This window comes from Parus major, chromosome 3, assembly GCF_001522545.3.
Source record: "Parus major isolate Abel chromosome 3, Parus_major1.1, whole genome shotgun sequence".
In the NCBI taxonomy this organism is placed as follows: Eukaryota; Metazoa; Chordata; class Aves; order Passeriformes; family Paridae; genus Parus; species Parus major.
This window is the reverse complement of record NC_031770.1, coordinates 31936704-31949771: the sequence shown is the minus strand read 5'-3', so window position 1 is coordinate 31949771 and position 13068 is coordinate 31936704. Positions and strand designations below refer to the sequence as shown.

Sequence of the window (13068 nt, the reverse complement as noted above, 5' to 3'; positions counted from 1 at the left end):
TCCATCATCAACAGGAATCCATTACACTCACTGGCTCCATTTCTGTGGAAGTATTAGGCAGGACAAGTTGATCCGTAACTATCCCATTATCAAGTCACAATGTAACAGCTGAAAGAGGCAATTAACCACCAAATCCCATCAAGTACAGATTTACTGCTGACAGAGTATACAGTCACTACCAGCTGGACTGTTTATGAATCAACACAACTTGCTACAGAGGCTCTTCAGCTGCTCTTTAGCAAACTGTCAATGACCACTTGCTCTTGGCACATACACTAAAGCTGAAAGGCAAGACTGCAGGCTCAGAGCAATGAGATGCAGAAGTGACAGGAAGAGCATGGCAACAGAATCCTGACTTGGAGACATACACTGCCTAAGGGACAGGAGCTCTAGATATCAAAGGAGCAACATGGAAGCATTGCTAAGTCATAGCCTTTAGTGACTCAGAGACCCAACCCGTCTGGTGAAACAGCACTCAATCACAAACATAATTATAATGGTGTGTATATATGTTTTATGTTTATCTTAATTTTTAGAAGGAAATTCCATGCGTTACACCACATTATTAAGTAGGTTGACCATCCAAGCAATCCAAAGAAAAAAACCCAAATCATGCAGGATTGGAAACAGGATTCCAAGAAGGGAAAGCAGTAAGGACGTAAGTAGTTTTTTAGGGACAGCAGATTAGATAGCCTAAATCCCTCTTTACAAAGCAAACAGATTCTGACGTCACCTAGTACTGCCACTGCCCTAAACCTTCCAATGTATTCTCCTGAGGGGACTTCTTAGTAAGAACTCTAGAGTGTGGAAGTCTTTTGCAGTTAAGCATTCATTTCACAATCCAATGGAAAAGGGAGGAAAGATCTATGGTTCAAAAAGTACTGGTAAGTACTTAATAGGGCTGAATATTAAAAGACAGAGCAGTATTCTGAGAATAAAAGAAATAAATGGTAGAGAAAATAAGAGAGAACGGGAGAATGAAGATACACTGGGCAGCTAGCTAGCATTGGTAGGATAGGTAAGAACAAAGGTGAACTATCCAACACAAAAGAAATTTCTGTAATCCAAACTTCACAATTGAGAAAGGGCAGTATTCGGAAGACAGTAAAGAGTCTAGGCCTAGGAAAAATTGAATAAAAATAATCCTGATCCTGTATGTCCTCACATATATTTTGTGCTATTTTAATGTGTCAGAAGTAACTACAGTACTGTCTGTTTTTTAGAGATGTCCCACTTACCAATGAATGCAGTGACTTTTGGATTGATGATCCCACTTGGCAGAAGATGAAAGTCATACTCCACAGCATCCACAACAACTGTATGCCCTGCATTATTGCCTCCCTGAGTGGTGGGGGGAGGAGAAAAAAAGTGTTAAACAGTTTTTGATACTAAAGACAAATGAACACACAGTACAGAGATCGAATAAATTGGTTCCACGGTTTTCAATTCTTTTACAAAAAAGCATTCAGAGATTTCCCAGGAAATCAGCCAAACTTGTTCTGTCAAACTGGACAATTTCAACATCAGTATTATCTGCCATATAGACTTTGGACAGTGTTTTGGTTCATCAAAGGTACAAAATTGTGGAATAAGATTAAAATGTTTCTAAAATTATCAGATGGAAAACATAAATATTCTAGAGCATGCGAAACATTTCTAAAAGCCATCATCAATATTATTAGTTTTCTGTTACAGTTATGGAAAGTAAAGTATTAAGAGTGGAATTGCAACTTTAGCAAAGTAAAAAAATACAACCCAAAAAAACCCCAACCAAACAAACAACAAATCCCCAGTTAAACTGGGAGTATAAAACCATACAGTTATTGGGGTAGGTAAGTCTTGTCATCTGGCAACATGCAGGCTTCTTCTGAATTTTGGGTTCAGTCTTTTGAGTGTTCTTCTGTGAACAGTAACCTGCAAAACTACCTAGTTCATTCTATACCTCCTTTCTGATAAAAGTTATGTAATAGTAGAAGTCATTTATATTAAATACATGTTATATTAAACATGCTGTTTAAGTGATGAATCTAAAGACAACTAAAACAACTCTGGTTTCGTAAGTTACCAGAAACCATTTACAGCAAACCAACACTTCAAACATTTCTAGCTCTTTTCATTATGACAAAGAGAGCATTAAGAGATTCATTAAACTGTGAAATCCATCTAAAATACTAAAAGAAGCTTGTGACCAAGTCTTAAAGACGGTCAAGAAAGGCTTATGAAACTAAAAAGATTACAAAACAGTTACCAAATATCCCCAGTTCTTCTTTGCTGTACTTTTGAAAATAAGCTTATACTCTCTTGTGACCCAGTCATTTGTGCAATACAAGGTTACATACAAAATGGTTCTGTTTGTCATAACCACAGGAACATCCTTTATAGGCACCTCACACCAGAAGTTAAACAAACTGCTTCACAGAAAGAAAATCTTAAAGAAAGACTTTTAAGCTAAGCCACCTTTCAGCACAGACTTTCATATAACGCCTTTCTTCATTTCAAAATGAAGAAAGGCGTTATATGAAAAAAGAGAAACTGTAAGAGTTATTAATGCATGGAATTTTAAATCTGAAATATTTCAGAGTATTGCATCACAGATGGACTTTTCTAAACAATGGACTCAACAGCTACTCACTACTTCTACAACAATTACAAAGCATGAATCCAACATATTAAGTTGTATCTGACAATACAAATAAAGAGTAGTTGTTGATATCAAACATTTGTGCCAGTACACAGACACACACGCCACAGGCACAAGCCTCATCTCATTGAAGTCAGCAATGAAAATTTTGTAATTTCAGCACTATTTATTTGAGGACTTGCAACCATTTCACCTCCTCTGAAAACAGAGAAAACTTACAAACCTTCACCCAACAAAGCACACGCCTGAGTTTAATAAAAGTTTAAATTTTTTAGTAACATACTGCAGAATTTTTCCATGCAGTAAACATTACCTTGAAGTAGCTGTAAAATTTTTGGATGCAGATTTTCACTGCAAGAGACTCAACCAGACAATGAGAAATTTTCACGTCACAACAAATGAAATATATTGAATGAAGACATAAAGCAGGCTTTTCAAATTTACTCTTCCAAGAAAGTAATAAATGCTCAAGAATAAACTTCCTGTTCCTGTTTGCATTCTTTCTACTCAACAGCTTTAAGAAAGGTTATATAGCAATCTACCATTCCACAATTGTTCGTTTGACTTAAAAGGATGCTAACTAGATACATTAGCAGATTGATCATTCACAATTATTTTTGAAATACAACACTGATACTCCTGAGCTACTGCAAGTTTCTCCAAAAGTCAACAATATTTTAAGAACTATTAAGTTTTATACTTATATAAAATGCACTAGGTATTTTTAGTAATAAAAGACATGAGTTTTCTACTCAATGTTTGAGATGGTAAGCAAAACCTTGCTTGGCAAAGAAGTTATGCACTAAAGCATTATTTACAGTCAAGTACTTGTGCTTAAAGTGATAGTCACCTTCTTCCACATTAGACTCCTTCAAATTATTCCTTCCTATTAGATTCACTGCTAATATCAGTCTAGACAACTTTAACATGAGCACTGAAGTGCTTTAAATGAAAATTCAATAGAGAGGTCGAAGTACAACACTGAAGTATGAGATATTAGTACTTTACAAATGGGAAGACAAGTCCAAAGTCTCCCACAGGAGCATAAATAAACTGGACTAACCCATAAATAACACTAACACTAGTGAATGACTATTCATTTGAAATTCTCTACTAGCTGACTAGCTGGACAAGTTAATTTCATGTTTTGCTTCTCAAATTATTAAAAAGAAAAAAAAAAAAAAAAGTTCTCTAGTGTCATGAATGCCAAAAAAAGAGTAAGAAAAACTGGCCACTCTAGAAATTAGATCATGATCAACAATAAGTTTTTAGTGTCCTAAAGTTTGCCAAGTTGCTAGTGCCATTCAGACATGGCAACTTAAAGTTCAGCAGTCATATGTGCCTGAACAAGGTGTACAGCATGCAGCCTCTGACTGTCAGTCATGAGAGCATACTGCTGACTTCTGGCTGTGTCAAGATTTCATCTTTGCACTGCTGAATGATGCCAAGGGTGTTAGTTCCATGCTCACTGGAAAATACCTCATGGCTGACAAAATAAAAATGGCATTTTACCTTTTAAACCTTGAACTGTTCAGGCAACAGAGATCAGGCTTCACCTAGAAGCAAACCAGTGGTATTTAATTCTACATGTTTACTGTGAGCAGCTCTACTTTAAGGGATTTTGCTAGAGACTAAAGTAGAAAATGTGTGACAAATCACCATCTTAAGCCATGTGAATACCTCAAGGTTTCCAAAAGCATACTTTCAGATTAGACCCAAAGTTGAATCTCAGAAATTATTGATTATAATATTACAATGCCTACAATAGGAAAAGACTCAATCCCGAAAGTGCTATTGATGGAAGCTGTCTGGTAGAATATTAAGTCAGTCCTCACATTGCTCTTGATGTTACTCTGTCAAAATGAGCCATTTTGAAAAGCATTTTTAATTTCAAACCGTATTTTAAGAAAGCATTAAAGTAACAGCCTGTAATGAACTCGATTTTCAGAATTCTTCTGCTGATTTACAGGTATCAAACTGTACCCTAACTACAGAAATGCAAGCATGTGGTTACACAGTATGAGTTGTAATATATTAAAATAATGGTTTACACTGTACACTTTACAGTGAACTTGCAGTGAAGAGTACACACGTTGTGTGCTCAGACATTGCTCAACATGGGTTTGGTAAACAATTCTAATTACAGAAATCTGAACTCGGCGTTCTAGTGGTGCTGAGGTGAAGGGGAGGGTTGTTTTTAGGTTATGGGGTTTGAATTTGTTTTGGGTTGTTTTTTCCCTTCTCCAGATATTGACGTTAATGCAGGCAACTATTGCCTCTGAGCATAATTTAAGCTTTAAACTGATGAAGTCACTCCTGGCTTCTGTGCTTTCCATCTGGATTTCTCACTCCTCCTCCCTCATCCAACTAAACCAAATGGGACCAGCCAGGTCATTCAAACTAACACTCCTTTGATTCACATATTTAAACATTACTAATGGAGAACTAACTGTGGAAAATATTTTCACTATTAGTTAAACAAAATTCATGTTCAAATGATATACAAAACCTTATATAAAGGTTTTGCCAGAGGGAAATTAAGACATACAAGTCATTTCCGTTAAGATATACAGACATTGAGGCTGGCAATACTCCCTAGTTAACTAAATAAAAAATCAGTTTACCACATCTCAGTAATCTTTTATGTACCCAAACAACACAACTTCTCTCCCATATATATGAAAACTGAAATACCTCTGTGCCAACACAGGCAGTGTGCAAATGTGCAGCAAGACCAAGGATGCTCCTGCTCAGTCTGGAATACACTACACATGTGTAGCAGTGGTTTCTTTTGCCTTTTTCCCTGTGCAACAAGATTTCCTTTGGCTGAGCCAACAAGTGCACCATGGCCAAGATTCTCAGCCCTGAGAGTGAGGCAACTCTGGATTCAGCTACAAATAGACTGAGACTGCACAACAGGATGGACAGGGGTGAAAGATGGTTTCTTATACATGAGAGATGCAAGATCCCAGCAGAACTCTGAACAAAGAACTTTTTCAGTGGGATACGTTTTTCCCATTCTGCAGAACAGCAGCAGAGGAAATCTCTTTCATCACAGAAAAATGAGTATATAGGAAAAGAACAAAAAACAGAACACAAAACCAATTCTCCATCTGGCAACAAAACAGCAACCCAAAACAAACAGCAGTAAGAACCAGCAACACCCAGTAACACCATGCTCCTTTCAAGGGGCTAACTCGAGCACTATGCCTGAAGTCCCAAGCATACTTTACTTAAATACAATGCCATTTATTTTTACATCTCTATCAAGACATAGCATTGCAGTCTAAGCATACTTTAAGGTTTCTAAAATTGGATTTTCAGAAGTCAGCAACCTTCTTAGCACTAAAATAAGTTAAAAGCATTCAGTTTCTTTGTCCTTCTTCCTTTCACTATTTTTTTTCCTTGTACCTTTCGACACAATACTTGCAACAGCTTTCTCTCCGCTCCCAAAAGATTTTTGGTGACCAAAGAATCAGCACTTTCAGCAGCCCACAGCTTTATCAAATTACAGTGTAAAATTCAGCTCAAAAGGTTGCCAGTTGGATTAGAATGAAAACACTTCCTTCCATTTATTGGGAGACACAGCATGAAAATCATCATGAATAACAAGCATGAACCTTTGCTGTGTGTCTTGACGTGACATGAGCTGCTGAAGCAAGTCCAGAGGAAGGCCACAAAGAAGATGAGGGCTGAAGCACCTCTTCTGTGAAAACAGGTTGAGAGAGTGGGAACTACTCAGCCTGGAGAAGAGAAGGCTCTGGTGCGACCTTACTGCAGCCTTCCATTACCCAAAGGACCTACAAGAGACCTGGAGAGGGACTTTTTACGAGAGCATGTAGTGATGGGAAAAGGGGGAATGGCTTTAAACTGAAAGAGGGTAGGCTGAGACTAGATATTAGGAAGAAATTTTTTACGGTGAGGGTGGTGAGGCATTGCAACAGGTTGTCCAGAGAAGTGGTGGATGCCCCATCCCTGAAACTGTCTAAAACCAGGCTGGATGGAGCTCTGAGCAACTCAGTCTAGTGAAGTGTTCCCGCCCACAGCAGAAGGGGACTGGAACTAAGTGATTTTCAAACTACCTTCCAACTCAAACCATTCTACAATTCTGTGATTTCAGTACAAGGATCTAGTAAAGGACTTAGTTTGATGCCCTGATGGATGAACAATTTAAAATCCTATTAAGAGATAGTGACTTTTTTCTCCTTGAATAATGTTGACACTATTAAATTACAGTATTATTTTAAAGTATTTCAAGTGGAATAGGGAAAGTAAGGTCAGGAACATGATCACTCCTTTATTTGTAATATTTAAACAAAACCTGTATAGGATAACTGAACATATAAACTCTTAAAAGACATTATTACAGTTTTACCAGTGCAGTATGCTTAAATCACTTCCTTGAAACTGCATATGATCCCTGACCATTAGCTGGTAATCTTGAAATATCCAAATTATTCAATGTGTAGAAGAGCTAAATTTACAGGAGACAAAGGTGCCCACAAATTATCACACTACTACCATTAAGATTGACAGCAGTCCTTGTAACAAAAACCTCATACCTACCTGCTTTCTATAAACATAATTCCATAAAACATTCACTACAAAACACTATTTTTGAAATATTTTACACTGGTAAGCTGCTCAGAGGTATTTTCACAAAGTAAACAAAAACATCAAGGTTTTTTTACCTCAGCTTGTTAAAGATTAAGTAGCCCAAAAATCCTTCTCAGGGTAAGCACCACACCCAAGAATCTGCATATTCAATTCAGATAGGTAGGTCAGTACTACACACAACACAAGATACCATTCTAAAACATACCTATCCTGGCAAATGTTAACAGAATCAGTGACACGCACACAGAGGGGTCATAAGATAGCAAAGGCAGCTGCAAGCATTGCTCATCTGGGAGCTGTTTGATAAACACTCTTTGCAAACACCCTTTTTACAAGACTGTTGAGGGCCTAAAAATACTAATTTGAAAGGGGAAAAAAATCATTATCTGCTAGCTGACATTTTACTAGAAACAAGCCTGAAATATCAATAAATCAAACAAGTGACTCCTGCTAGCCAAAAGCCACTATCAAAGCACTGGAAAGCAACACTTACCACTAACACTATACTTGTATACCTGAAACAAACACAACAGTTACACAACATTGTGCCCTTGTCCAGACAGCATCAGTGGAAAAACCACTGAAGACTAATCAATAGTATCAAAGAGGACACATTTTAAACATGCTGATTGAATAGAGTTTCTAACAGAACATCTATGTCCTATTTCATCCTATGACATCTATCAGTTTTAAGGTTAATCATTTCAGCACTTCCTCTGGCTATGCAAAATTACTTACTTTTACTTTCTATAGCTTTTAAACACCATAACTGCCAGCATTTTGGGAAGAACAAAGAACAGAACTGAACTAGAAACAATATTAATGGAAGCACCTGACTGCAATTTTACAATTTTTTTCCTTATAGCTCTGAAGACTGAAAAAAATTTTAGAAGTGTCACTATTACAGAGTCATGCTTTGGACCCAGACTGGTAAACTCCTAAAGATGTATGAGCAACTTTAAGGATAAGTCTTCTCACTCTGAACCTTCCCAAAGCCCTTTAGATTGATACATTATGTCCATGCACAATAGCTTTCTAATCACATATACAGCATGGAGAAGAACCATTAATAATAACATTTAACAGCAATTTTTCTTCTGGAATTGCACTGCTGTACTAGTGAAAAGCCCCCAAGGAACATTCATGTATTAAGCTGATTCAATGGACAAATAAGAACCAACCTTTTTATTTGAGTTATTGATAATTTAATACAGTTAATTTGATGAAACAGTGATGACCTATGCTGGTCTTCAGAAAGTTGAACTGATGACTACCTAATCAACATTTTTGCACCATGACCAATAAACTCCCAGGATTAAAGAGAGATGCTCTTTTTTAACCAAAAGATTATTTTCTTACAGAATTAAAATAGCACAAGAAAGTTTAATCAGCTAAGACTTCAAGTTTACAACACTAACCAGCCAAAACTCAGCTAATGAAAGTGGATGTTACAAGCTCTAGTTTATGTGGAATGCCTCTTAACTCAGGAGCTCATGTGAAGCTGAGTGACGTCAACAACCCAGGAAACATGGAATCTCATTTTCCAAAAAGACTGAAAATTATACAAAGCCCTACTCAAATGCTTACAGAGACATCCTGAACCAGAACACCTTTCCTCTGGTGAGTTTGAGCAAAGAAGTTCCTTGCTCTTCAGTTTGCAGCCAATCTCACTGGTTTGCCTGAAATGCATGCAAAGGATGTCACCACTTGTCTTTCCAGTTTAAGGGATAAGAATTTGCAGTTCTTCCATCTTCCTGGCACATGGGACTCTTTCAGGAAAAATATACACACTTAGTACATCCATCATTCACTGAAAGACAGTCCCTTTTAGTTTTAAATTCAGTCTATCTTAAAACTTCGGGGTTTTCCCTTCCTTTTTTTTTTCTTTGGCAAAAAAGTGCCAACAATCTAATAGGAAACATGAATGGACCAATTTAGATATTCAGCAAAATCAAAAAGGAAAGCTGAGTTCTTATTCATAAAATGAAAGCAAAACTATAACTCCGCACTATAACAGAAAAAAAAAAACAGCTAAACATTCCTTGTCCTGGAAAACCTTTGTGTAGAGCAAGAATACATGTGTGCCATGTGCGTTAGTCAAATATTAAAAGTGCACATACATAAATAGAAGATGCTAGTAAAAAATCATTGCAGAAACATATAGTGCACATATGAAACAACATGCATGAGGAACAACAACGTATCTTTCTCTAGATTTTAGATCTACATACGTTGAAATCAGGTATTTTATTTCCAGAGCACATCTTCGTTAGTCAAGGGCAGAGTACATGTTAGCATAAACACCAGAACTGTTAAATCCCTTCTGAACACATCAAGACAGTTCAAACCACCTTGCCTACAGCAGTCCTCCCATCACTGCTAAGACTGGTCTGCATTACAACTTCACTTTGCAGTGGAGGTGCTTAGGGAAAAAAAAGATTTGAGGAAAGCAGACTGCAGTTGCAATTAACACCATATTGTGAAATGACTCTCTAAACTGGTACTAAATACAAGAGTATTCAGAGCAGCTTTGAAATACTGACATGTGTATTTAAGAGAACCATCCACCCAAAAAGTCTATGATGACAGTCACTGCCTTTTCTTATGTCATGATCATGCCAAGTTGTCTATCTAAAAAATATGATGCCTCAGGGAAGAGCAAAGAAGTCTTTCAAGTTATTTCCTCTAGAATAAAAATTAGTTGTCTACTTTAAAGAGATGTTATCTCATGCAACGTTAAGGAAGAAGCCATACACTCCTTTCAACTCTCTCCATCAGATGTGTGTGTGTATAATTTTTTCTACAGTTTACTTTTATTGCTACCACATTCCAGCATTCATTTTTAGCTCAGGGCAACCACTGTTGTTTCTGAGCTAGCTATCCAAGTGACTGCCAAGTTGGGCAAGAAGCAAGTCGATGTTGCTTTGGCATCATATGGTTGTAAACATTTTCATTTAACTCTCAGATGAAAAGTCAAAAATACACCAAGAAAGCTGAATATTAACATTACTTACAAGAAACATATGAAAGGCTACTTCTTGCCACAATCAGATTCTGAATGCTGAGCACACCTTTAAAAAGTTCATCAGTCTAGTGAGGTTCATGTCTGAACCCCATGATGTGTTTCAAGCAGGCACAACTTTGCAATTACTATGCTAGTCATTCCTCATTTCAAGACATATTGTCAAAAATGTATTTTGAACTTAAGACTGCAAACTATCCCCCTTTTAAAAATGTATAAACTATTTTAAAAACAAGGTTTTTCTATTAATTAATTTTCTCACATTCTCATATATTTTGTGATTAATTTCTCTCTCTCCCCTCTCCATCCACAGTGAATAAACAGCTAATAAACCCCAGTCTATAACCTATTACTGAATTTCAGTATAAACAGCAGCCAGCAGCTAGCCATTTTCTTAGTTTAAAAATCCATTCATGTTTGCAAGATCCAAACCTAGTTCAAGGAGCCATCATGTTGCACACTTTATAAAGGTTTCTCAAAATTTGGCTAGACTTCAGAAATTTCTGAATGTGTAGAACAAGTGTTGTCGCATCAAGAATGTGGTTTGAGGCAGAATATAACAAAATAAGAACACTATGTTTTACATATTCACCTGTTTTCTCCTAACAAATAAAACATTAACTTTACTGAAGGCTATTAATCTTAAGAAACTCTATCCATTTCTCTATACTTATAGAATTAGCTCTGAGAACTACTGTTGAAAGGAATTATTCAGAAAGACTCTTTAGAGATGGTTCTGACTTGACCTGCAAAACTTTATTCTGCTGCAATGTCTATATATGCTAGGTAGGAAACAGGAGTCATTATTCAAGTCCAGAACAAAGACCAATCTATTCCTAAGAGATAAAAGAAATCAAGTGAGGCAAGCAGATACGGATCAAAAAAAACATTCAAAGCACAGATATGTCCAGCACCACATTGCTTCAATGCACAAAACCAATGTCTGTAGCAATCACAGCAATATTCAAGAAAGGACATGAAAAACAGAAAGTGACTTTGGGAACACTTACAGAAAACACCTTCCAAATGCGTGAAACAGTACACTAGAAATAATAAAAAAAATCATTTGAAATCTTAATGAGCTGCTACAGAGTACTGCATCTCAGTCAACAAACACATAAATTAAGCTTCTGTAGTAACAGGTGACAGTAAGATGTTAAGAGCATTGAGAAATCAGTAGATCAAGGTATAATTTGATCTTCAGTGCCTTTAAGGACTTCTTTGTTAATAGTACAAACTTTATGAGCTGGACAATCATATTTAAACTGTTCTTCTGTTTAAAATAATGTAGACACTGTGTGACTGTTTACAGTAATAGGAGATCACCTGCCAGTGATGCATTAAAGTAGGTCTGTAAGCACTGATGGGGTAGGCCAAAGACATCATTTTAGTGACTCTTTCCTCACCAGAGCACACCACTGGTATGCTGCCAACCACTACAAGGTCCAACAGTGCACCCAGCACTTAAAGAAAGCTCTAGCTAAGCATCACTTACTGAATGCCTGAGCAGCTAAAAAATAAGCACCAACAGCTATAGACATTGATTCTGGTATTCCTAATTCTGCATGGCTTGCACAGACTGTAAACTAAAATATTTTTCAAATAAGAATATTTAGAAAAACAGTGGGCTTGGCAAATGGAAGATTTAAAAAATTCCCATTTTTTTAAAAAAAGGTAGCCATATAAAAACTAGTGAAGGTGTCAGGCAGCATTGGTGTGAGGACTTCAGTCAGCAGCTGTTTGATAGCAACAATGTGATCCTTAACCACAAGTATCTGCACACTGAAATCTTCTCTAGATGTTGCGTTACAGTTGACACATTACAGTTGACACCAAGTGATTAGCAGTGGCATTGCTGTACACACTGCTGTTGGGCAGAGGAGGAAAAGGGAGTATGAAGATTCTACACACTGCAATTCCTTCACGTTAGCAACCCAGGAGTAGAATCCCACAGCAGGCAGATCATACTGAAACCAGACATGAAGATATGGAAAGAAGCTGCAATTCTGCTTTGAAGTAGCAACAACATGTAGGACAAAACTAAAGAAGAAGGAAAATGGGATTCTGTAGCATGGGCAATATGGCATAAAAAAAACTGTGAAAGCTTAGAAATCTTACTTCTGTAAACTGTAGCTGCTGAACATATCAACTACTTCCAATAGTAAGAAAAGGAAGTGACCAAAAACTTACCGATGAAATGAGTGAAAGAGAACAGAACCGGTGCAGATATGACATTCTTTGCTGCATGGTAAACACTGGTAGATTGGGTGGAGTCGTGCTGTTACTCTAAGAGATACACAACATCTTTTGCTACTGTATTTGTTTTGAAAAAAATTATTATCTAAAATAACTTTGCATGCATTAATCTGTCATTTCCATCACTCCCACTAACAAATGAAACTCTGGTATTTAATTCCCTAACTTGGCTGCACTCAGTAATGGTAGGAAGTCCTTAATTAGAACAAGAAACATTTTCCTTTAACTTTCCATTATCTGTGGAATTTACAAAGCACAAGGTAACCTTAAAAATTACCAGGTTTGCTGGCATCAAGGCTACCTGCTTACTAAGAGGAAATTATAACAATCAAATCATACAAAACCAAAGTTTTTTCGGCAATTATTCCTGAATCTCAAATCAATTCTTGCTCTATTTTATTGTCTGAACAATGACTTATGTGATAGCAGGTACACAGACTTTGTTCTTTAGTACACTGAAGACAAGATAAAGGTTTAAGTGCAAAAGTCTCACCAATCTATTAATTTTATCAATAGTATAATTTTACCAGAA

At 36.7% G+C, this 13068-nt stretch overlaps 1 protein-coding gene across 5 annotated transcripts in view; it reads right to left on the bottom strand.

Annotated features, from left to right (window-relative positions):
- ADSS2 (adenylosuccinate synthase 2) overlaps nucleotides 1–12542 on the bottom strand; it is a 34465-nt gene extending 21923 nt beyond the window's left edge. For 2 of the 5 annotated variants that reach the window (XM_015621994.3, XM_033512604.1), the window contains exons 1-3: nucleotides 12471–12542; nucleotides 11291–11323; nucleotides 1239–1341 (exon numbers count right to left, since the gene is read on the bottom strand). In XM_015621994.3, coding sequence (XP_015477480.1) covers nucleotides 1239–1341; nucleotides 11291–11323; nucleotides 12471–12527 — 193 coding nt within the window. In that variant the 5' untranslated portion in view covers nucleotides 12528–12542. Of the gene's footprint in view, nucleotides 1–1238; nucleotides 1342–3491; nucleotides 3519–11290; nucleotides 11324–12470 lie in introns of those variants that run through there. The other 3 variants (XM_033512605.1, XM_033512606.1, XM_015621995.3) reach the window with 2 other exon arrangements.
- Nucleotides 12543–13068: the final 526 nt, after the last annotated feature.